The 26,094-nt window shown below is 40.3% G+C and overlaps 1 protein-coding gene across 2 annotated transcripts in view; it reads left to right on the top strand.

Annotated features, from left to right (window-relative positions):
- The window catches only part of CHCHD6 (coiled-coil-helix-coiled-coil-helix domain containing 6), a 109,648-nt gene that overhangs the window by 20,740 nt on the left and 62,814 nt on the right, over positions 1–26,094 (top strand). For both annotated transcript variants that reach the window (XM_062500929.1, XM_062500930.1), the window contains exon 5: positions 16,505–16,588. In XM_062500929.1, the coding sequence (XP_062356913.1) occupies positions 16,505–16,588 (84 nt within the window). The remainder of the gene's footprint in view (positions 1–16,504; positions 16,589–26,094) is intronic.

Below are 26,094 nucleotides of genomic sequence, written 5' to 3'. Positions count from 1 at the left end.
TGGCTGACATGATTGAGATGCAATGTGGAAAAAGCTTTCCTTATCCACATAAGGATAGACTGCTTGGTCATTGTGAGGGGACTGCTGCAGAAATGAGTGGGTGACTTATCCCAGTGGGACAGGCATGAGAGAAAAAAACAGTAGCAAACCCCATAAGCTTGGGGTTTGGGGTAGGAGGGAGAACAGCACTTCCTGGCTTTGTGCACATGTGATGCTTTTGCCTCCTGTGAGTTTGTTGGCAGGTGTGGAGAGAAAAGATCCCAGCCTGGCAAGTCAGCCACCAGTGTGGTTTATGATTAATTGCCCTTTTTAAATTGCAATTATGTCAGTCACAGAACCTGTGAATATTAATTCCGGATTTGCTGCTTGAAAAAGTGAGTGCTGATGAGACAGGTCCATTTTACTGATGTTTCAGAAGTGGGATAAGTGCTGCAGCCAGTAGTTATTGCTGGAAAGAAAAGCTGCTGTTACTTTTAGCTTTGCTTTGTGTCTGTCTTGTATCTTCTTTTTCAGTGTTTCTGTTCCCTTCTTCAGAATCCTCCCAGTGCTTACACTGGGTTTTCCACACTGACAGTGGAAGGTGGCAGGCTGACACCCAGAGTGAGTTAATCACTGCAAGCAATATGAGTTACCTGGGTTTGGTGGATGGCTCTCCACCATTCCTGAATTCCGTAGAGACTTCAGAATGAAATGGGGATTGCTGTTTTGATGCTCCAGCTCTTTCCCTTCATCTCAAATGAGTGTAACCATTCATTCCATTATATTTGGATCTTTTGAGATAATTTTCTGATTCTGCCCTGTTGGAAGGATATTAACAGGCAAACATTAGTACACCATGACTGCTTTCCTTTTGGTACTCTGCTGGAATACTTGGATGATGAAAATGTTGGTTTCTTCTGTGGTTTGGGTCTCTCTTATCAGTCCTGATCCTGTCTAGTATTTTCTGCATTAAGCGGGACAAATTCTTGCATCTTGCTTGTGCTTTACTTTTCTTGGAATAGTAGTTATCTCAAAAAGTCTTGTCGTGTTGATTTTCACTGAGATATTTGAAGGTGAATAGCATGGTACGCTTTTAGTAATCAAAAACAAACCTTCAGAAACACTTTCAGAATGCTGGTGGTTTCTTTATGCTTTTTGTTTTTTAAAGATTTGTCTTTAATGTAGAGATTTTCCAAATTTTCAGTTCTAAGTGACTTCAACTTCCTAGTTATCTCATTGTTTGCTTGTGGGGCTGGTATATGCTGAGTTATCAAAATGACTGATGATTTGTAAGAAACAGAATTAGATGGTGGAAGTTGTACAAGTTATCTCTCCTGTTTGTTCTTTTAGTTCTACATTTTGTGTGGTTTGTATAAGTTGATTGTTTTCTGAAAATTTTTCAGAATGGAGGCATTAAAGATATGAAAGTGTTGGGCATGTGAATGTCAACTAGTTGATGACTGTAGTTACTGTCCGAGTGAATTAAAGGCACTATGAGATGACCCCTTCAAATGCAAGGGATGTGACTTGCAGACAACTGGAGGACTCTTGTAGTTCTGTGTCAGAGTGCCACTGAAAGGCTAGAGGAGAATTAGATGCACAGAGAACAGAAAAAAGTATTTGGAGTTTTTGCTTGGTGTGGTGCTTTCCTGGAAGGCCTCTAGCAGGCAGTTAAGTATATTTTGGTAAAGACTTTCTACCAGCCTGCGTCAGCATCAAGAGCTGGCCTAGGACAGCAGGTTCAGTGCATCATTCTGGCTTTTCTGTTTTGCCCATTTTCCATATTTTATAATTGAATGGTAAATTGCTTGTTTTCCTATGACCCTTTCATTTTGGAAGGCTCCAAGCAGTCTTGTATGGCTCCTGTTGCCCTTTGAGGTGAAAATGAAGCATTTGGTTTTATGAAACACGGATGTCTAATAGCACTTTAATAACCAAGTTAGCTTTTTGTCACTAGTTCTTGTGGGTGTTATTTTTATCCTTCTCCTTGCTGTTTCCCTGGTGCACTTTGTCTTTACCCTGGTGTAGTAACTGCTTTGTCCTGTGCTTAGTTGATGGCACGTAAGCATGGTTGTCACATGAGGAAGTGGTCATTTGCATGGCTACTCTGAAGAGGTATTAGGACTGCCTGCACCTCTGGCTTCCCAAACTGGCATTTATTGGTACAGAGTCTGCACTTCAACCTGTTGGCAAGATGCAGAATTTTCAGTAATGTCTGGCTGATACAGGAGTTTCCACTGCGTTGTAGGACTAGAGAAATAAAAGCTTCAGCCTTCATTTCTGTTTGGGTAGTGTCTGTTTTCCCCAAAATGCTTCAAAAGCTTAGTTTTGTTATCAGAAACTGAGCTTTAGTTTCATGTTGCTTGTCCTCGGGATAATATTCCCTAGCTAAATGGGGACTCTGAACATTGATTTTAATTAATTGAAGTAGTTTTGAAATATGTATTTTTTGTTCTTAAATTGATTCAGTAGGATTTGTTTCTCTAGGACTGTAGCAGAACACATTGCAAACCCTCCCTACAAGACACTGCTAAGGCACTCCCTGTTTTGGGTGGCACCCAACAGACAAGTCCATAGCCTGCTACTCAGTGGTGTGAGGTGTGTGCACTCCTTCTGTTGACACATGGTGCAAATATCAATTCTTCATCAAGAAATGCCAAAGAAAAGTAATGTTTAAAGACTATGCAGTATTAGAGGTGATTTCTGTCTTTAACAACGTGTCTAATTATCCCTCACAGGGGAATGGTATGATGCTACTGTGATTTATCTTGAATCACAGGGTATCAGGTCAGCAACTAGAGGTTTGCATTCAGAAAGCTGAGGTGTTTTGGAACAGGACATGCTGATCACCACCTTGGTGTGGCTGAGAATGGAAACTAAAACTTGCAATGGCTCTTTGTCTTGTTTTAAGAAATTGGCTGTAACTCTTAATGGGACTTGAGAGAACAACCAGTGTTGTGGAAAGCTTGGAAGGAGAAGGGAGTCTGCCTTTCTGTGTTGGTACCCTATTTGGTATGTGCATGCTTCTTCCCCAACATCATGTCAGTAGATCTTGTCCTTTTTACATGGCAGTTCCAAAGCTTGTGAGTTCAAGATAGTCTTTTCTTCCTTGGGGGCAGTGAAGAATCTGAAAAGAATCCCGCATTTACAGCTTGAGCTTTGTGACCAGTGTGAGGAGGAAGGTGGGGATGGAGGAAGGTCAGTTCATCTGCTGCTTGTCTCCTTTCTGTCAATGTAAAGAGCTTTACAGAGACAAGTAATATTTTGCAATTGAGTTTCTCTTTTAAAGACACTCTGATGCTAATGTTGATTTAATAAGGTTCTCTCATTCTCTCTCCTTGCTTAATTTGAAACGTCTAATTTTGTGCTTCACAGTTCTGAACACAGAATTAGTGAGGGAAGAGGAGCCGGAGGCAGAAGGAGCAGAGTGCCACACCAGAAGTTGCCAGGGGAGATTGATTCAATAGAGTGAAAAGGTGCAAAAGGTTATATGTCCACAGTTCAGAGCAACGTGATGGTGGTACTAATGAGAAGGAGAGCTTGATCCTTTAAAATGTTTTAAGATCTCTGTGGGTGTATAACAAACATTAAATGAAAAAGGGAACATTAGAGTGTTGGTTTCTTTGAGTGGATTTTTCTTTTGATTTTATATGGATGTAATATATAATATATGGCAGGCAGGAAGGATAATATTCTGAGATAAATAGACATTTTAAGGTTTTTATTTTAAAGGTTGTTTTGTTAAGTGTGGCATTTATTTTCAGAAATGTTGAGAGGTTATGAGAGATGGTGAATTTGATCTGGCTAATTTATTTTGGCTGAACTTGAATGTATGTTTTTCCTGCTAGAATTTTATTCTTGTTGAAGCACCTATTGACATCCATGGGCATTTAATTCCTTTGTCCTGGGGATAAATGTAAACTCCCCAAAACCACAGCGCCAAAACATTATCTAAAATATCGTACAAATAATAATGGTAGTGAAAGCTTTTTCTTTGCCTCCTGCTTTGTTAGTGTGCCTTTCCTATTTCTTATAGGAAACCACTCCTATGCAATGGAGTTAAAGCCTAATTTGCCTCTTGCTTGAGTTGGATGACAGTTCTTCACACAACTGAGTGGACAGTGTAAAAGGAGTACAGGATGTGTTCAGCTTAGTTTTATGATAAGCTGCCAACATGTTTCTTTGAAAACCTCATTAAATTGCAATTAAATCTGCAGGAAAAAAAATAGGCCATCTCAATGAATACTTGATAGATGAGTTTGTGGTTTTTAGTGCTGGCCAGGGGTACAATCTGCTTCTTGCAGTTGGAACTCAGTGAAAGCTTTGGTGAAATCTGACCACAAAGTCACCAAAAAACAGCTGCCAGCACTGGAAGCTGTGAAAGGTGATCTTCTGCCTGGGTTTCTTTCATGCCCTTGGTCAGAGAGAAGTATCTGCTTCCTGATTAAAACTATGTATAAGACCCCCACCCACCCCTCTTTCTTCTCACATTGTTTCTGGTAATAGGACCTGTGCTTTTACCAATTGCTTCTGCTCGATTTGGTAGCTAACACTGGATTCTGCAGAGTTAACTCAAACATTTGGCTGGGGAGTGCACTTGACCAAGCAGGCCTGCATAAGGAGTGAAGCTTTAGGGCCAACTGTTAATATAGATTCTAAAAGAAGCCTGAACCTGCCTTCGAGGGTTTCTTTTCTGCTGACTTTTAGTGCCTATAGTGACTAGTCTCCAGGAATATTTATCAGATCACTTGCCTGTCTGGTTATTTCCAGTCTGTTGCACTGGCCAACTTATTTGATCAATAAATCAATCAATCAACAGGTTCTTAAAATTACTTTCATTGACTTTGGAGGTGTAACATACAAAAGGAGTCTACAGAAAATAAATGATTGCATGTGTCCCAAGTATAATTACAGAGCAAACAGAGTGGAGATATGTTTGTAACTAGTATCTACTACAATAAATATAGCAATCTGTCTTTAGGGTTCTGTGATGCTATGTTGTATTGACTCTTTAAATTTGCAAACTCATGGAGCATGAATCTTTGCTCTCTCAGGTCATCTGTCTGCTGTATTTAGAGCATACCCTATTTCAAAGCTAAATTTCAAGCTTCTTGCTTTTGATTAAAAGCTCTACAAATAAATACTTCTCTGGTTCCTTAGCATGTGGTATAATTTTTGAGCTTCAGGAGCTTCACTGACAGCAGAATGTTTTGTTTTCCTAAGGAAAGTTTCTCAAACTGCTTAACTCTTCCTGCTGCACCTGGCCTATGCCACCTTCTTCTTGACAATAGCAAGACCTGGTTTGTGATCCTTGTTGATAGACTTCCAGTTACTGCTCCCTCATAGAAAGAGAAAATGCTCTCCTCCTACCCTGAGTTTTCCAAGCCATATGCCTTAAGCAAGAGTGTGTTGCATTGCCCAGTAAATGGTCATTGGATCAGCTTTGAATTTTTGTAGTTTTTAGAAACATTAAGCATTTGCACAGTGGGAAAACTGCTCTTTGCAAATTGGCCCATCAAATGGAAATCAAAATTTTGCTGGCAGTGACATAGATTTGTGAGTTGCTCTTGATACAATCATGCCCAGGAGATTACAACGTAAAAATGAAGAATGCAGTTCTACAATAACCTGAAATCCTTGTTGTTGCTGAATCTACACTCTTCTTTTTGCAGATGATTTCATTATGATATACTTGGACTTCATTAAAAGATGCAACCTTGCAGTGTTTTCTCTTATTGCAGCCTTGAGAGGAGCTGAGAGTGTGTGTATTTGAGAGCCACTAAATTCTCTTCCTAAAACACAAAGAAGGTTGCAAGTGCTTTGGAAGCAATAATCAGAGACTCTAGTGGACGTTTTGTCTGTAGCTCAAAACCACAACTTAATTCACAGCCTTTTCATAAACACTGACTGTGTCCTAGGATGTAGGGGAATGCTGCAGGTGAACATGGAGGTACCTTTTCAGAGTTGGTTGTAGGGAAATTTACTGCTGACTGCCTGTGTGTCTTAAGTGATTGGAGAAATAAGGGAGATTGAAATCAAGTTCCTCACTTCTATGCTTTTAATTTCCTGGGTAGTCTCTGATTATACTCTCCATGTGTTTTTACTTCATAGATAGGTAGCACCTTATTACAAGTGTGATTATGTATGTGGACTACCCCAGACCATTATTTTGAGTCTCCTATGCTTTATGTGGTCCTTCCAGTAAGGCTTTGGAATCCACATGATTTATGCTAAATGTTAATTGCTGTATGTCTTTACCACATGCAACTTGGCAAGTTGGTATCTTGGACTCTGCCCCCAGAATGATACTGAACTGTAAGGCTGTGTAAAGTATGCTTTGTGTATGTCTGGGATAAAAGAGCAGGGCAAAGAGGAAAATTTACAAGGCTGTCAAAGGGGTAAAAAAACCCTGTGTTGTTTGAAAGTGCACCTGATTCTCCACCTGCTGAAGAATTCATAGGCAGACAGAGGATGCATGACCATGGCTGAAGGCTTTCAAGAATTTTCTTGCTTAAGTATGTAATTATGACAATCTCTCTGTGTTAAAAAGCAGCTCCAAAGTCAACTGCATTTCTTTTAAACTTTATATTTGAGATAATAACTTCTAAATTTAAAGAAATAGGTTTCTAGTCTGATGGCAGGAAATTTATATTCATTTTACTATGCTAGCCTGTAGCCTCCATTGGCTGGTGTCTATTAATATCTGTTTTGTTCAGAGGCAGCTAAAAATTGTTTGTAGTGTCTGAGAGCAAATGTGGGAAGAGAATTCCTTTTGAACACATAGGGTTCATAATTTTTACTGCTTGGAGGTACATGGGTTGATTATGAATGCCATCTTGATTTTTCTCCAAAACAGTGGTTGTGTGTGAGAGACTGACTCAAAAGCTAATATATTTGGTATTTAGGAATCTGGCAAGAGAGAGCTCTGTCCCCATATGCGGGCACAGCAATGAGATTAGGATGTAGGCATGCATAACTGTTATTTCCCCCCGTCTGTCCTATCCCTAGAAAGCCATATGCCACCCTTAGGCTAGTGTAATAGGAGTCTGCATTAATGATTATGAGCTAGAAATAATCCAAGAAGAGTTGAGTGGCCTTCGTTTCTAGCTTTACGAGAAATACCTCATTGACTCAGTCTGAAATGTATTCTGGGATAGAAAATCATAATTAATACAGAATTTCATGATGCCCTTTCTTGAAGTTTTGGTTGTTGGTTTGTTTTTCTTGTTCTAAATTGGTTAGGGACTTGGAGATTCTTAAGTCTAATAGGCAGAGTAGGAATTTAAGCAAGAAGGTAGAAATTTAGAGTGAGTTGTTGACTCGCCTAATATCAGAAATAAGCATCTTGAGCATACATCTCTAGAGAACCTATGCTCTGCAAGATTTCTAAAAGCCCTGAATGCCTTGTCTGTTGGCAGCCTACAAAATGGAAACTGTACATATGCATGTATAGAAACGGTGATGGGAAAAGGAGAATGTGGAAATGGGCTGGAGTATTAAAGCAAGCAATAAAAGCAGATGGTTTGCTTTGGGTTTTATAAAATAGGTTTCTCTTAATTCTGTTTTAAATGAAAACCATGAATGGTCACCATTGCAAACCTATTTGTGGCTGTGCCATAAGTGTTAGGATGCAGTTGTCCCTGAATTGCAAAAGGGCCAAGGTTTTTTGGCTGCTTCCCATCTTCATGTTTATAGAATTGTGTATGCTCTGTATGCACTGGAGTTAAGCAGTTTCATCACAGCCTTTCCTCAAAGTTGATTGCTGTTCAGTGACTCTTCCTTCTCCCTCTGTATTGTCAGTTAGTTACATCTCATTCTCTTACTATATTTAATATTGATACTGCTTCAATTTTTCACTGAACTGGAAGAGTTGAAGAGTCTGGAGTGGCTACTGAATGTCTACATATATACTTTAAATACTTGAATTCCTATCATTGTGAGCCATGATGAATTTAGAGCTAGATTATTGCTTTAAGAAGAAATGACTATTTTCTTATTCAGTGATGAAGTCTGGCCATCAAGATGTTGGAATATGTGCTGCAGAGTTCTTCAGATACTGACATGAGTGCAAAAGTTGTTGCCAACAGCTGTCTTGGGTTTTGGGCACCTGCTGCCTCTCATTTCTTGCATCTCCCACTCTATCTTCCATTCCCAAAGCAGTGGGAAGTGTCCCTAAAAATACTTTGTGTTAAGTAAGAGATCTTTACCAAGCTGGTAGTTTGGATTCCTGAGTCACTGGTCACACTGCAGTGAAATCTGTTCTGTGGCAGAGTTACTGACTACGGCAAGGAAATGGACTTTAAGGGGAGGCTGGTTCCAGTCAGGTAACAAAGGCATTGTCCTTCCAAAGGCTGCTGCCCTGTGCTGATCCTTCCTCCCTTCCTGCCAATCACAGAACTGTGTTTTGATTGCTCACTGCCATTTTTACATTTCCCCAGTGTGTGACAGACTTGAGTGGTGTGCACTCAAGATGTGTAAGGGTGATGCAGTGTAGTGACTCTGGGAAAAGCTGCTGGGAATTACCCTTGTGAGTGAAATGCAATTTTGGTTCCGTTTTCTCGATTCTATTGAAAGTTGGACTGTTGATACGTATGTGGAAAGGCATCCCCTGCCTGAATAATCAGTGTTCAAATGTGACATTTTCAGAAGCACAGAAGTATTACTTGCATAGTTCCCATATCCAGTTAGTCTTCTCCAAGTGTCTGTATGCATCCCTAGGAGAGAGGCTGCTGGTTTGGCTTGAGATCCTGTTTCAGTAACCTTTTGCTTGTGGTAGTTAGGATGAATGTCTTGACTGGGTTTTGACCTCAGACAATTAAGTCCAGTATTTATTCTGGTTCCTGCTGTCCAGTGGGTTACCTGGAGGAGAAGAAATATCCTTCTCACCAGAAGAGTTCAGCAGTATTGACCAAGGGTGTTGAAAGATGGCTTGTATCCCAGGACTGGAATTATAAAACTCATAAGCTGCCATCTGGGAGCTGGAAGTGAAGCTCGCTTAGGGAGCAAGGAAACCAGATACTGCTCATTTCTTAAATGGATTGCTTAAACTTCAGAAATATTGATGGACAGGCTTGTGTCTCTTGTTATCAAAACTGGTAAATGCAGGTCTGCAAAGAGATCTTGGCACATGCTTAGAAGTCAGCAAAACTTAAACCGGTAGTCCTCTTCAGTTTTCCTTTTTGTATTATTTTATTAGTGTATTTTATTTAGTCAGGTGTTGTTTTTTGGTTTTTTTTTCTCCAGTGCAGCAATATGTACTACTACATGTTCTAATTTTCCTGTTTCCATTCAGTGGAGTCTATCTATCCCTATTCTTGGAGTAAGAGTTTTTCCTTCTCCTGAAGGTTGACAGAATTACGGGTCTTGGCGGTACCTGCAGCAGAGATGCTCTGTGATTAGTAACAGTGTTATATTCTCTAAAACCCTATTTCTGCTGCTGTGCATTGCATCTTATAGGGCACATACATCATAGGGTTGGTTCCTTCTCCTTTCTCTTGCTTCTCAGCCCCTGTCCAGTGCCACTGATTTAGTACCTTTTGTTTCTTTTGCATGTGAGTGTTTGTCCACCAGGGGTGTGTCAGTTCATGGCTCGGGCACCCAGGGATGACAGATGTACATCCAGACAAGAGTTAGTGGTGTGCATGACCTACCTGCTGAAATAATAGCAGGCACCATTTAGTGTGCTATGTTCCTCCTGTCCATCTGCTGAGGATGGACAAACTTGCAATTGCTAAAATGTAGAAACAAAATTAAGCATGTCTATCCTGACTGTAAAAATCACCAGGAAGAAAAATGTTATTCAAATCAGGCTTCTGTAAAAATTGGTCAGTGATTACCAGTAAACACCTGTTGTGTATTGGTTTGTTTGGCCAAGGACTTGATGCTGTTGTATTAAACCTGTCTGCAGAAAGGGGGGAGTTGGCTTCCCTCAGTTGAAATGTAGATGTTCAGTTCCAACCCTCTGAGCTGATGCAAAGGATGAGGATGGACGACACACGTAGCCGATAACACATCATCCCTCAGTTACCTGAAGTAGTCACTCAGTGCCATTAAAATGATGACAGAACCCATAAAAATATTACTCTCCACCGTCTGCTCCCTCTGGCAGTGAACTATGACCAAGAGGAAAGTTCCTTGTGCCCTGTCAACTCCCCTCAAATAAATAATCATAATGAAAAAAGGCCAGCCATTCTGAGCATCCTGCTTAGCCAATTGTGCTGCTGATTGAAGGTAGCCCTGAGAGGCAGGGAAGGCTTGCAGCTCTTTACAGCAAATGAGAGTTGTGCCTGCCTCATAGGTGCCTTGGCTTCAAAAGGAGGTGGTTATGGGCCTGAAATGTTTATCATCTTGTACTTGCTTTGCTGCTGCTGCGTTACTGTGTAAGTAAAAAGTAGTAACAAGTAAAGAAGAGGCAATACTGCAGCCTGCTTTATCCGTTTGTCTGTGTGCTTAAATAGGCTCGTGGACAAAAGGAGGAGCAGGTGGAGGCAGCTTGGTTTTGACAGAGGTTTGGACTGTGCACTCAAGAGGTTTTCAATTGCCTATGAAGGGGAATCTGGTTGGGAAGCTGATCAGTCAACTGGCTTTCTGTTAGGAATCACTCTTTGAAATTGTCCATGGAAGATGACTTGCTGTGTACAGCAGCTTGTGCATTCAGAAATGCCCTTTAAAAGATTAACTTGTTCTTGGCACATGATTGGAAGTGGCAGAGTTGTTCACCACCTCGTTTTGAGCGTGCCCAGCACTGCCTCATGTTGTGGTTCATGTTGTGTATCAGCATCTCTAACACTGTGCAGCACCTTGCATGGCTCCGTGGAACTGGGTGTTTACCAGCTGCCTTTGCTTAGCTCCCACCCTAAATGGGTGTCCTGCAGCAGGCTGTGGGGACTTTGCTCTGATTTTGGTTTAAGGGGGTGCATGTGCTTTTGTTTTGCTTTAACAGCATAGTTCCCAACAGGGGACAGCACTGCATTGCTTAAGATGCTTGTCATTTTAAAGGAACTTTTCTAAACTTGTCATCCTAAAAGCTATATTGCACAGCAGCAGGCAGCCTCCAAAAATCACTGATTTCCCTTTTTCTTCTCTTTGCCTTCCTTTCTATCTTGCTCTCTTTATTCCAAGCCTGTGGATTTGGACGCCTGGGTAAGCTGTCTTTTTTTTCTGGGTCTTGCTTATTCCAAGTGTCATATTGTTACTGTGCGTGTACAGATTGTTATTACTGAGCACAGATGCAGGATTTTATTTTCTGTCATTACATTTTAAAAGGTGTTCAGCTAGAAAATTGCATATTATTTCCTCCATAAAGATTTTCACTGGTTCCTTTTGTGTAGCTTACAGCTGCTGAAACCAAACTTGATCTGGTGATGTGTATTGTTGGCTAAGAGAGTAGCAGAAACAGGAGGAAATGAAGGTTATACCAGTATTGCTTTTTAAGCCCATGAGTTGCGTCTGGTTTCTAAAATAGAACCTGGTCACCTGCCTTCTGCAGAATGAAAGGTAGGACAAAACACCAGTGATTTTGTAGTTCTCTTGTCTGGAATAGCGATTGTAGGCAGCTCCACAGTAATGGTGATAGTTCTGCTGATGCCAGTGGAGGTTGAGTCAAGGCTCCCCCGTAGCTGCTTGCTTGGTACAAGCCTTCCTGTCAAGTTCTGCTATTCAGACTTGGGCATGAAGTACACAAATTGCCTCTTACTATTTCAGTGTTGCCCTTTCAGCTCTGCTATTCCCTTTAGACTTGACCAGGAGCATGCCAGCTAGCTGATTTTGGAGTTAGCTCTCTTCTTTAGTGAATTGCTGTCAATTCTTTCTTCTTGTCTTGGAGTCCTTAATAGCATTTGTTTTCCTCCCCTGCCACCTGGACTGTTACCAGGACTGGAAGAGACTTGGGAAAGCACGAGGTATTAGAATTTGCAGTTGTGAAGTGTGGCAAGCTGAGGTGCCCAGCCAAAACATCTCTGCTGTGCTGCTGCAGAGATGTTACTGTGTACCTTTGGGGGAAGCTGATAACTCCTCTCAGCAAGACAGGATGATGTAGAAACTAGGCATTTGATAGACTTGAGATCCTTTCCTTTATCCTTGTAGCTTATTTCCCTGTGTTGCTTCTGACTGATTATCTAGGCATCGTCTTGCTAGTTTGTCTGTGAGCAATGGAAGTGCTTTGCCAAGAAGATAAATATTTTTGCAGTAATCTTGCCAAGTGCTGTGACTTGCCTTTTAGGAAGTACTTTATAAGCTGAGACCTTTGGACCTTTCCCTCTAGCTTGAGTTGCCCTTTGCTGAGAGAGTTTTTGGGTTTTTTTTTTTACTCCTCCAGTAGAGTCTTCTCTATATCCTCGTCCCAAATCCCAGAACCCAAGCACTACTGGGGAGAGATGGTAGCTGTCAGCTGTGGGCTGTGCTAACACTGCACTTTATTCCTGGGTGCCACATTCCTTACTATCATCTGACCTTAGCAATAAGCCTTTTTTTTTTTTTTTTCTCCAGACAGATTTCTGCCCTGGTTTTCATGTTTAACAAGGTGATAAGGTGGGACTATGATTAAAAATAATAAAAATCTGGTAATATTTTGGGGTGCAACAGAGCCAAAGCTAATCTGGGAATGGTTATAGCTAGAGTGAACCCCAGCTCTAGATCAATTGCACAGTCTGATGTGTGACATGTTGGTGTCAGTTCAGGACAAGGCTAAGAGTGTCTGGTTTTGTTCGTAGAGAATGAACCAATATATATTTCATTACCTCAGTTAGGAGCTTTTTAAGATATTTCTTTTGACCTGTCTTTCAGGTTGCAGGCCAGTGCTAGAATCCTTTAGTTGAGCCAGTGTATAATGTATAGCTTTAGAAATGTGCTTGCACTGTTTGTTTCTAAATGGGTTACTTGATAAAGAGAGAGAAGGAGGCAGAGAATCACATAACTCTGCCCTGGCTCTTTGTCACTGTTCAAGGCAGCACTGAGATAATCTGAAAAACCTTGGGTTGCAAAAAGAAAAAAAAAAAAAAAGTGAAGATAGAGCAAAGGAAAAATTTGAAAGAGCACCCAACCAGTCCATGGATCCATGCCCATGGAAGCCGTAGCAACACGTTAGTAGTATGCCTTCATTGTAGGAATGTAGTATGCCCTTTGGAAGAATGCAATCCTTGTAAATTCTGACACCGTCACAGGGGATTCTTGAGTATTTCTTGAATGCATCTTATACTGAGCTTTTGTACAGAAGGCAATGGGCAATTGCATACTTGTTCTTTTATAAATACATTCCCTTTTCTAAGTTTTGGATGCATTCCTGTGTTCTTTAGCTGAGTATGCTCTTTCTTCCCTGTCTGTATACTTCTTGGACCTCACACTATCTGTGTTCTACACATCTTAGGTGTCGGCTTTGGTCACCTTTTGCACAATATGTTCAAGCTCCAGTATAGTTGTGCAGCTTGGAAGTGAAATGCAGCTTTCTGATATCTGATTTTCAAATCAGTATGTTATCATATGCATGTTTTCCCTTCTCCTTCCTTTTTTAGTTCTAAAGACTTTTTTTTTTTTTTTTTTTTTTTTTTTTTTTTTTTTTTCAAAAAGTGTATTGATGCTTTGTTTGGCACTTGGAATCTTAATCCCCTGTGAAATTGTAGTCATCTCCATAGCAGCCATTTCTGTCTGGGACATCACAAGTTTCTGACTTCAGGTAGGGAATAAGCAGCAGGACTAGAGGAACTCTTAATAAATATCCTATATTCATTCAAAATGTCCCTAGTTGCCTAACCCAGTTTGGAATGGTGGATATTTCAGATGACACATGCTCTACTATACTGTTAGTACTTCAAACATAATCATAAAGAGTACTAAACTTTTCAGTAATAACAGCTGGGGATACAAGGAAACAGAAAGCAGCTTTGAAGCAGATCTGTCAGAGTGTTTCTCTGCATACTTCAATGCACTGAAACAGCAGCAGCTCTTGAAAACAAGCAAGGCATTGAAAATATGTTTGTGTTGCAAGTACAAGGTTTCTGTGTAACCACTAGTTCATCATACATTATGGATGATAAATGGGACAATGGGGGAGAATATGGGAGAAATTACTTAGGGGGAAGAATGGGGAGTACTTTGAGGTTACAGTCTGCAGTTGGGAGATCCAGTTTGGGTTCTTTGACCTCAGTTTTGCAAGACCCTGGGGTAGTGACTAACAGAATGTCTGACTGCTGCAGGGTGCATGGGTGTGGAGGCATTATTCACTGCCAGCTCCAGTGAAGTCAGTTTGGTACTCGAGGGGTTGTCATTGTGCGGAGCAGCACACCCCTAAGGTGTCTGCATCTCAGCACCCTACTTGAGAGATTAGGTATTTGGTTTGTGTTCCCTTCCAGAGGGGTTGTAAGGATCAGTGTGCTGGGTTTCATGGTGAATGATGTCACGCAAACTCACAGGTTGGAAAGTTGAGTGAGTGTGTGGGTTTGTGATCCGTGTCTTGGCAGAAACAGAATAAAGCCTCTTGCACATTGGTATTGTTACATGTATTGATTTTGTACTTCCAGAATATCCACTATCCCAGGAAGCTAGCACTGATATGTAGTTATTTAGATTAAACAGAAACTTTGTTGAGTTTATAAGAATTTATTTGACTCACTTTTTTTTTTTCTTCATCCATTGTATGATGCACCTTCCATCTGAATCATGCAGAGGGATCAGTACTGTCTTACTCTTCCTTACTTCTTTTCCCCTTAAGGAAATTCAAGTCACTTGTGGAGTATTCTGATTTTATGGATGTTATGGAGAAAACCTGCAGGAGAATTGGGGTCCTTTGGTCATCTACCAGACCACCCCACCTTCTTACATCTCTTTCATTTTATTTGAAATTTCCTTTACTGTGTAAAGGATTGGTTCAGAGGAACAGCTATGTTTCTCTTAGCAGAAAATGGTTATAGTTCTGGCACTTACAAAGTACCCGTGGGTGCTCCTATTGTTGCTGTGATACTTCTTTGTCAGGCTGCATGTATGGGGTAGCTCATCCCTCTCCCCATCCTATTCCAGTTGGTTTGCAGGTGGGAAGTAGTATGGCAGCTATAGGTTAAAACAAATCCAGATAATTTGCTTCTAGTCAAGTGCCTTTGAGAGAGAGAAGATTTAGATATGAGTTTCTACCACTTGTGCCTTATCCTGGTCCTGTTTTCTGGGATAGCAAACCATGGAAATGAAAATATTTCTTTTTCTTTAAAAACAAAGAAACCCAGATCACCACCACACCCCTACAATCTTCCTATTTCATATAATCCTTTTCTTGCTTGCTTATCAACCACCCTCACTGCCTAGATTGAAATCTCTTCTAAGCCCTATTATACCACTGTATTTCCATCAGCAGGGGAGCTGAAAGAAGGACATGCACAGCAACTTGCTTTCAGATGTAATTTTTCTCGTTAGCAATGGCTTTTGGCCGTTAAATGACAGGTCTGAACCCACGGGGATATTTCTGTCCCAGCTGCTTAATCATGTTGGACCAGCATTTTCTATGGTCATAGCATCATTAGAAGTTAAGGGAATGTTGCTGGGATGCTATGGACTGGCAGGGTTTGTGTCCATGTTAAGCAGGCTAATCATTCTGTTTTGAAAGGTCTTCTGCCTGCTGTTAGCTTCCGTGGCCCCAGAGATTTTGAAGTCGGATGGAGGATGAAGAACAGCTGCCATCTTTTCTTGCTATTGTTTCTTGTTCTTTTTAAACTTCAGAAGTTTGATTCAGTTCCATCAATGTCATATTTTCTTAATGCTGGTTCAGTTTAGGGGTGGGAATATAATGAAGTGGTGCTGGCTGTAAGGAGCTAGAAGGCTACAGCTGTGCCCACACAGAGTTTCTAATTGAGCACTATTTAGCTGATGAATACCAGATATACTGTTTTGAAAGTCTTGTGCTATTATTTGGAAGGTAGAAGAGAAATTCTCTGACAGCCATTCCCCTCTGAGTCTGCAGCATCAGCCAGAAGAACTCCAAGGGTGCTGATGGGGAATGCTTAGAGAGCATGTGGAGAGAGCACTTAATTATCTGGGTAGTCTTGTTTGTCTGTGGTAGAGTAGTATTTAATCCTTAGAAGCTTTTGGACACTCTAAGGGGCAAGGGTTTATAAAGAGGAGGATTTGAGGGGATTTTTTTTTTTTTTTTTTTTAAGGTAAGATGAAGAACATTTGAGTAATGACTTTTGTGATTATTCATGGAAAAACAGACATGGAGAAGAAGGAGTTCTGAGAAAGGGAATGGGAAAGTATCACCTTTCTATGATTATATGTTTTCATTTAATAAGAAGTGTAAAGCCAAGGGTTTGAGTTCAAGTATGATGCTAATAAGAGCATTTCAAACATCAGGGGATAACCCAAAATGAGCTGCAATTCTTAAGGTTTGTAGTTCCACTGAGGGGGATCTCATGCAGAAGTCCTGAGTAGTGATTTTTTAAAATTTTTTTTAAGTTCCTTCCAGTCTGCATTGCATGTGCTTTCCTTGCACTACATTGTTTATTTTTAATTTCTTCTTCTACTGATGCAGTTTTGTTGTCCATCCCAGGCTATGGAGCTGCAAGGCAGGGAGGCAGAGTTGAAGCTACAGGAGAACTTCTACAAAGAGCAGTTGGCCCGCATTGAGAAGAAGGTAAGGCTGAGTTGTTTTTATTTCTGGCCCCTGCAGGGGTAGGGCATGGATCTGTGTGGATCCAAAAGATAGAGAACCAAAATGTGTTGTGCTGCAACCTGGAACTATCAGCTGACAGTATCTTTTCTGCCCCCCACCCCTTACGTAAGTGATGAAAAAGCTGTACAAATCTTTTGAGCAATTTGCCTTTGAAAGATAAAGGTTTTTTTAACTGGATGATTTTTTAAAAATGATTTCTGGTAGTTCAAACTATTATCTTTTTCACCATGGGATTTAGGTGAAAGCTGAATTGAAAAAACAAACAAGTGCCCTGTTTTTTATTCCTTTTGTTAAAAATCCTTTCCTTAATAAAAAAAATAATCAACCACCACAGCATAAATTTTGCTATAAATATGAATTAAAGTTGTATTAATAATTTTTTTCTGGGGAGTCAAGCAGTTCAAAGAGTGGTGATGCAGTACACTGCCTGCTTCTTGCTGGATAAGCCTTTGAAATGAATGTGATTGGAAGAGACACTGTCAAGCATCTTTTAAGCCTGAAATGACCTTTGAAAATCCATTTAGGGATTTGAATCTCTCCCCTGAATGTGGGATTTGCTTCTTGGTTTAATTGTTTACCATGATGAGTTTTTAAAAATTGATGCCATAAAAATGGGAGCAGCCATGCTGTTCCTTATGAACTAATGTATTCTTCACTTCCTGGCAAAATGAAATAATGTTATAAGTAGTCTTTATTTTTTAATAAATGTGGAGAATAATCTTCTCCAATTTGAAGCAATTAGACCTCCTGACAGGGAGTTGCATACATTTGACTGTAGTTGTGTTATGTGACTAAAAAGAAGTGCAAACAATGAAAAGGGTGGGTTGTAAAGAGACAGAGAAACCAATCAGTTTTACTACCAACATGTAGCAGGATGGTGAATATGGAACATGGGTAAATTGTAGATTATAGAAATGGTAGGAAGCTGTTGGCATATCTATTCCTCTTTTCATTCCCTCCTACTGTATGACTGTCCGTGCTGCATTTTTTTGAGCCATCAGTGGTAAAAGATGCCTGTGAGCAAATTCACATGATACGATTTTTGCAACAGTTTAATCTGTACAATTCATTAAAAATAAACTATTAAGCTACCACTCAATGTTGCATTTGTATTTTAAATTCTATTTCTAGATAATGGGGATTGTTCAGTGAAATTGCAAACAATCTAGCAGCTATCACTCTAATTATCACAGTTGTCCATATGTTCATACGCAAAGGGAATTTTTGCAATTTCTTGGTCCCATGCTGTTTGCTTCTATTATGTTCTTCTGTCTGGATCTGGTTTCATGAAGTGGAAATTGCAGGGAAAACCTGTGTGTCTGTCCTTTATGGACAGTGGAGTGGGGAGAAGTTTGTGTCCAGGCTTCATTGTCCTCTTTTTGAAATCTTTTGTTGTCATTTGTGTTTTCAAGTCTATGTCCCTTGCTACAGGGACACCTTTATAAACAATGTGATGGATATTTTAGTGCAGGATCTTCTTGGGGGAGTAAGGTGGGATGCCCATAGTTCTATTCAAACTGCAGAGCTACAGAGAAACTGTCTGCTAGTTGTTATGTGTACAAAAGCAAACAGATAAAAAGAACAGGTTTTCTTTCCTCTCTTGAAACACTGCATAGTTTCTGACCCTTAAAGACTAGCATTTTGCTGGTAATAAAATAGAAGAATGCCTCCAACCGTTAGTCTGGATTGGAGTGGGAGGTGGTGGGGGCTAGAAGGGAAAGGAGAGAAATGTACTTGAAACAGTGTAATAAAGCTTAATTGTATTAGTTTTGAAAAAGGTTTTGATCTTCTCTGAGGATAATTTTATTCCTATAATGGTTGGAAAGATGGAAAATGCAGCACAGAACAATCTTTTTTATTAGCTGTTGCTTTTATATAATTCTGCTTTTATTTGTTGAATACACGCAGACCTTGACATTTATTTATTTATTTTTCCTTCCACTGTGCTAAAGCTTTCCAACTCAGGCTTAGATATATTTTTATATATCTGTGTATGTGTGTGTCAATATTAGAAAAAAACTCTCAGTAAGGGGGTGGTGGGGGAGAGCTCTGAAATAGAATTTTTCTTTCTCTGGTGTTTTAAGAGGGGATGGTCACTTGAAGTGTGGTCACTGGTAGTTCAGAGGTGTTTGACTGTGAGTGAATGAATATGGCTCAGTGTGGAGTTAGCAAACTGAAGTTTCTCCTTGGAAGGATCAGGCTATCAGGAATTCCCCTCTCCTTCCCTGCTGTGCCCAGGTTGGTTTTGTACCCACTTCTGCATGATAACAGAATTCAGCAGTAGGAGACTTAGAGATTTGTTTTTGAAGGATGTTTTGAACTATTGATGTTAAAAATCCAGTACCTTCCCAGTCGGATGCTAAGAGTAATTGTGTTACATACTCCTTACAACATAAGAGCTGCTTGATGAATCAAACACAGAGACTATCTTGTTTCCTCTGACAGTGGTCAGTTTGCAAAGGCTTTGAAGGAAGAAGAAAAAAAAAATCACCAAAACAAAGCCACAAAGAAAACTTCTAGAGAGCAGCTTTGAAAAGAATCTTCCCAAATATTGTCAGTTGGAGGCAGACACATGCCCTGCTGCCTAAGTTTATTTTCATTCAGTATTTTTATTCACTGAAAATTGGATTGGTGCCATTGTTCTTCTATGCATCTCAGGCATTTTTCCTGTAGCCCTGTTTAGCTCTGTGCCTCCAACATCATGTGGCAGTGTGTGCCACAGGTTAACTTATGTACTCCATGAATTCTCAGTTATCAGTTTCAAATATTTTTTTGCATTTAATATCCTTTATGTGAACGAGATAAAAGAAATTCTCCTCATTATTCATTATCTGTAGACTTCTGTTCCCTCTTTTACCTTCCCGTTAAACTGAGCAGTCCACACCTTTTCAGCCTCTGTGTGAATGATATTTTACAGGTTTCTCATTCTACTTGTTTGTCTTTCAGCACTTTACCCCTAGCAGCTCAGTCTTTCAGATGTATTGACGAGAATTGAACTCAGTAGTTCCCTTGAATGTAGCAGATTGTGTGAATTCATTATCCTTTTATTTTGTAATCTTTGAAAGAGTACTGTAATCTACTGGACAGAGCACAGAATTGGAAGGAAAAACCTGCTTATTTTCTAATAGCCGTTTCTCTTTTGGGAGTTTGAAACAATTATTTAGTCCATCTATCTCAGTTATTCCATCTATATGATGGAATAGCTTATAATGGGAGGGCAAAGTGTTGTGAAACAGTAAAGCTATAAAAATGCTAAAAAGGCTTTGCCTTTAGTTTTGCATGAGGTGAACTATGGGTGTACCTTATTTCAAATAGATCTTGAGAGACTCAGTTTCTCCAGACTGTCTTATTACAATTTTCACGGGAAAAGGCACGTATGAAGAAATAATTGCAGTATTTCAGGTTTTGAGGTTTTCCCTGCATCTTCTACTAAAGCACTGGAAGAAATGAGACAATGAGTGCAGAAGTTCTGTGTCACAGTAAGGATCCATCTAGTTCAGTATGCTGGTCCAGGCTATGACTGAAAGTGAATGTCCAGGGATAACTGTAGGAACTGAACTCATGGGAAAAGAGGTTGTGGTGTCTCCTTCACTGGAGACAGTCAGGGAGCATCTAGACATAATCCTGTGCCATGTTCAGAGTCTGGGATGACCCTGCTTGAAGGGTCCAGAGGTGGGACTAGATGACCCACTGGGGTCCCTTCCAACCTTCACCCATTCTGTGATCAAAGCAAGTTTATGGAGTACTTGCCCCAGATGCTTTGACCATCCTAGCTAGTAATTTTTGAAACTTCTCATGTATTTAATCGTCGGGGGGTAGCGAACCAGGACTGTGTGCACAGTGCTGGGGATACAGGGGGATTGTGAACATGTGTGGCAGCTGTGTCAGAATCACTGTTTGGTTCTCTGTTTCTTTGTAGTGTCTGACACTTGATTTGCACTTCTGACTTGTGTTAAGCAAATGCCACACACTGCTGCTGCTGGCAGCATTCCGCTGTTTTGAGTGCAGACTTGAATATATACAGTGGGTGTACTGGGCTTAAACCAATGCTGGGATCAGTTGCTGGGAATATTCTTCCCACTGCACCCTTTGTTTGTCAGGGCTTGTGTGTGTGGGAAGGAATAGTGGGCTTCATTCTGCCTACTATGTGGTACATGCTTCTTAGGGATTTTTTTTTAAATCAAATTGTATTGAACAAATTCCTTGCAGAGGACCATTGCATTGGTAAAACCCTTAATCTTCCTCACTTTAACTCTGATAGTTTGCTGTAGTTGTGTGTTTCTGTCTCTTGGGTCACTTGTATGTTTTTGTTTTGCAGTGCCTGAAATATTTTGGTAATCAGGAAAATGAGAGGGAAAAGCTCCTTTGAACTGACTGTTTCTTATATGACTGCAGTTGCAGGGTTGGAGCTGGTGATACAGACATTCTGTTCCACACCTGTGTTTCCAGTGGGACTGTCTAATCTCCAACAAGTAATCCAGTAATGAGACCTGACTAATTTGTTATAAGTGGTTAAACTTCTCTGACTTGTTTCAGTAATTTTGCATCTCATCCATGTAATTTGAATTATTTTATAAAATGTGTGTCTTCTCTCAACTGTTTTGAACGAGGTTTTGTACTGTAGTGTTCCTCTGGGTAGAAAGAATGAGAGTTAGACTAATAACCTGTAGGGAGAACCTTAGACACACTCAACTTGAGAAGCTCAAAATGATGCTTTTCATGCATTTATTTGTTACTGAGAAGCAGGGAGGGAGATGGAGGGAGCTTGTTGTTAATAGTTAACATAGATACTGCTTAGAACTGGGATTTGTATTAGGAATTCTGTGTAGGCTTTGTCCTGCTTTCTACAAGTAGTAGAAACGTCCTTTAAAAAGTATAATAAGAAAGAAGTGCAGTCTCTCCTGGAACCCTTCAGATGCCAGGAGATTTCACTTAGCATATTAGTTGTATACTTTCTCCCAAGTAAATATTTGTTCAACTCCTTTTGCTATTTGGCCTCCTGCTGAGTTTAACCTGACAAAAGCTAAGGGCAGTGCTACACTACAACAAAAACACAGGCAGTGCTTTGGAGTAGTGTAAAACAGCAGAGAAAGGCTGAAGGTAATCCTGGAAGATAAAGTGAAACTCCTTGCTGTAGATGATGCCTCTTCTTTGTTTGGATTTTCCTAAGCTCTGGCTCCCACGTTATCTCTTGTTAGGCGGTTGTGGACTACTGTGAGCAGTGGGTGCATTAATATGCAACGTTTTACTGCTTGTACTTTTTCAGAGCAGTAAGTAGCACAAGAGGTATTCATAAGCTGTAGAGTATTTGTACAAGTGGGAAAGGAATGCATTGAATACATACCTTTTTTATTAATAAGGTTGACTGCACCTTTTCCTCCGCTTGACTTCACAAATCTTGTAATTTTGTGTGTGGCATTCATCTTGTTTGGTTTGTTTAAATTAATCTCTTTTTGTCCTTGTATTTCCCGTTTAATTCATGTTTGTAAAGTGTTTAGGATGTGTAAAGAATGGGAGGCAAAGTTATTTTTGTTTGTTTTTCTTATTTGCCTTGATCCTTCTTCTTGGAGCTGTCTCCCCCTTTGGTGTGCCAAGGTCACCCCTACACGCAAGTCCACTGTCATTTCTGGTTTATGGCTGGCAACTTGTCTCAATGAAAAATTCTGCAGAAAAAATTGATAGAATCCTGAAAAAAAAAACCCCTTCCAGAACAATATGTTCATGTTGAATCTTCATCATCAATTTAAAGCAGATTCTATGGGGCTGCAAAAACTGATGTCACCTGGTAAAGGTAGGAAGCGATTTCTATTGAAGGGGATGAGAAATCCATTCCTTAAGTTGGGATGCCAGACTTGTCTGTATGCATTAGACCTAGGGATTGCTTGCCCGCCCACCTTTGAAAAAACAAGCTGTGTTCAGGTGTTATCTGCAACCAAACCCTCTGCCCTCTCCCTGGGAGTTTAAGATTCCATGCCCTTTGATAAATGAGTTGATATATCCTGGCAGGTGTCAATGACACCACTTGCTTTCTCCTGTAATGTCTTGGGGCTGTGTGTGAGCTATTGCCATGTGTGTAAGGGCTGCTTTGTTTGCCTCCAGTCACAGCCTTGCCAGCCACCAGCTTACTGCTCTAGCCAGTGCTGTGGATACCTGGAGAAGAACAGCTAGTGTGAAATGAACTTCTGGTCTCAAAAAATGTGTTCTGCTTTCAGAAGAATTTCTTGTCCCCATCTCCATAATTGAACCTTACAACGTTCTTTACAATTTAATTTTCTTATCTAATGTGTTCAGTTCTCTATTCATCCCCAGCCCTTCCTGCAAACCCTTCCTCTCACAAACCCACCAAGGCTTTCTTTGAACTTGCAGCATCTGTGATCCAAAAAAAAAGCCAGTTTGCCTTTCAAGCTATTAGAGAAGTATAGCAAAGCACCCAGTTCATCAAACTGTTGATTTAATCTTCTGAACACAAGAATAATCCCCAGTGTAGTTTTCTGGAATAGGTTGACAAGATCCATCCTAATCATTCAGATCACTTCCAGTTGCTCAGGTTGCTTGTCTGGATGCTGCTCTCAGGTGGCAGTGGCTCTATCAGTCTCCCAGGGCACAGCCTTTGATGTTTAGAGAATGGAAGATCCTGTCTTGTGTGTGAATTAAATTTCTGAACAGAAACAAACTGAAAAGGGAATGAACTTGAAATCATCATCTGAACCGGTTCCAACCTTCTATCCTCTTCTCCTTTTCAGTTTTTCTTAGACATTAAATGTCTTGCTGGGATGAGAGCATGACAGGGAGGGCAGCAGGATTTCTGCTTTCTATGGGCATCCATTAAGGCATCTTTAGTGGAGGCTGATACGCCTTGTAGTCTCTGTCTGCAGGGAGAGGTTCTTTCCTTGTTGCCGATGGCCAGCACACAAACTGACATCTGGTACCTTGTGCTCAATTCACCCATTTAATGGCTTTTTTGTGGGAAGCTTGTGAAGTTTAGTAGTTAATATACCTCAGTACACAGCTTTTTAGAGATCAGATAAATTGATTGGTAATTTGATGAACTCAAAGAACATCTATAACAGGGTAACTAAAACGTGTTAGATGTCAGCACAGTCTCTCTGCCTTCTCTGCAGTGTGTATGTTCTCTCTTCAATATGTGTTGACTGCTGTACAGTACATTACATCAAATTACAAGCAGCCTCTATGCAAACAGCAGCTAAGTGTTTGCTTCCTCTTCAGCCTGCACAATTAGTGCAGAGATGCGTTTGCAGTCTGTGTGCTGAAGGGTGAACTGTCAGAGCCTTACGGTGATTTTGTTTCCCTGGCATTTAGAGTATCTTTGCAGAGGGAGAGAATGATGCTTATGGGCTGCTTCATCTTGGAGGAATCCATCCTCAGGCTCGACTTGTGAAATAAATGTGGCAACGTGTGGTTTGAACTTAGTGTCTTAACACTGAATTTAGCAGCTGAATTTAGATAACAATCTGGTATCTGGTCTCATCAGTGTATCACTATGAAGACTTGTTAAAGGCAGAACAAAAAGACCTAGAATGTGATCTTATCTCTTTGTTAGAACTCAACACTGGAGCATTTGTCAAGTCTAGTCCAAAAAGAGCAAAAACAAGAGGTTCTTTTGTCTTACTTCTGAGAGGTTTCCCCATTATCTAATATTTCTGGTACCCATCCTTGGCATTTTTTATTCGACCTAATTTTCCCTTAATTTCATTCATTTTCTCATTGCCTAATAGTTTAAATTTCTGAGTCCTCCCTCTTTGTGTTGTTTACAAGCTTGTTTATAAGTAAGATTGGTATTTATAAATATCTGTGTATATTTATATGGATAACAGTGTTACCAGTAAAACTAGTGCTACTTTTCTAATGGAAAGCAGCCCTGCACAGCCCCCCACAGTGTGAACACACACACTGTCTGCTCTCACCTGTTTTTACTGAGGTGCAGTTGTACCTCAACAGCAACTACATCACCTTGCTGCAATAAATAACCAGTGCTGCCTGTTATTTCCCTGTAATTCACCAACTAGTGTACAATTAATTTCTGGCCCTGTTATTGCACTATTGGCTATTTTATGAAGCTGTAGAGAGTTAGCACAGTGAATTGATTAAATATGTTCCAGACCTTAGGCTGGATTCTGTGTGTCTGCTGGGATTTCAATGATTGAAGCTTGTGCTGCTCTTGGGATATTCCAGATTTAGACTTAGTCTTGGAAATTGGTTCAGGTAGACAAAACTTCCCTGTGTGTGGAATTCACTTGCATAAGAACCTGACTTTGGGGAATCTGAGATTTCTATTTCAGCTCACAGTGGTCCTTCCACATATGGCATGAAAAAGGCATTACTATTGGGACTTAAAAATAAAGCAAACACTGCAATTCGTTTTGAAAAGGTCTTAAAATTATGACTCTGCCCTTACAGAATATACTGTCCTCATGTTAATGAAAAATATGGCTAATAATTACTCTATAAATTGACTCCCCAGAACATCTCAAATTTGTGCTGAATTAAGTAGTCCAAAGATCAGACTTTAAAAAGGAACTACTCCATATTTACAGCGGCTGTACCTTCTGAAGTGTTTAGTAGTTTACTGTGAGTGTGTTAAATACATGCTTCATGACAGCCTGGGGCCACTTCTCTGAAGGCTTTTTCCCCATCTGCCAGTCATTTTAAAGAAACATAAATAAAAGAGCTACTCCAATTTCTTGAACATATAATGCACATTCCCCAGAGACCAGGGTGACTCAGAAGTAGCTTGTAAATAACATGTTCAATGTTTTTAAATAGATGTGTACCATCAGGCTTGCAGTGAGGTCTTCAACCACTGCAGACTTGCTTTGCCTGTCGCAAAGTCTCCTGATTCCATGATGATGAGGGGTGGATTTCTGGTTGGCTGGTTGGTTGGTTGGTTTTGGGGTTAATTGGTGGTTTGCCCATACATTCTGCTGTTTTGAGGTTAATTGGTGGTTTGCCCACACATTCTGCTGCCCCAAGGATGCCACAGTTTTACATTAAACACTTTGGCTCAAATGAAGATTTCCTGGCTCACCCATTTGCATTTTAGTCCCATTGTAAATAAATATGAAATCATGGCTACTTTTGTTTTGTTTTAGTTAAAAATAGTAAATATACATCTCATATGCAGTAGAACCATCTGGGATTTGAACCCTGACAAAAGTGGAGAAGAGGTTGTCCTGGTAGGTGTTCAGCAGTGGAGTGGCTAGCAGGTAAAAGATTTTGCCCTGCACAGGGGACAGCAACAGGGAGGAGTGGTCACAGAGCCAGGACATGCTGAGAGGCTGCTGACTCTGTGCCCATCTCCAAGAAGCCACAGAGGAGCAAGAGATAGGAGAAGAAAATGTGGGAGCTGAGATAAAGCTCTAAGCCTCTGGTTTGAGAAGACTTGTAATTAATAGGTTATTTTATGAGAAGAGCTAGCTTTTATTTTCCTTCTCAATTACTGCATTTCA

Source organism: Cinclus cinclus, chromosome 12 (assembly GCF_963662255.1).
Source record: "Cinclus cinclus chromosome 12, bCinCin1.1, whole genome shotgun sequence".
Classification (NCBI taxonomy): Eukaryota; Metazoa; Chordata; class Aves; order Passeriformes; family Cinclidae; genus Cinclus; species Cinclus cinclus.
This window is presented reverse-complemented; position numbering and strand designations above follow the sequence as displayed.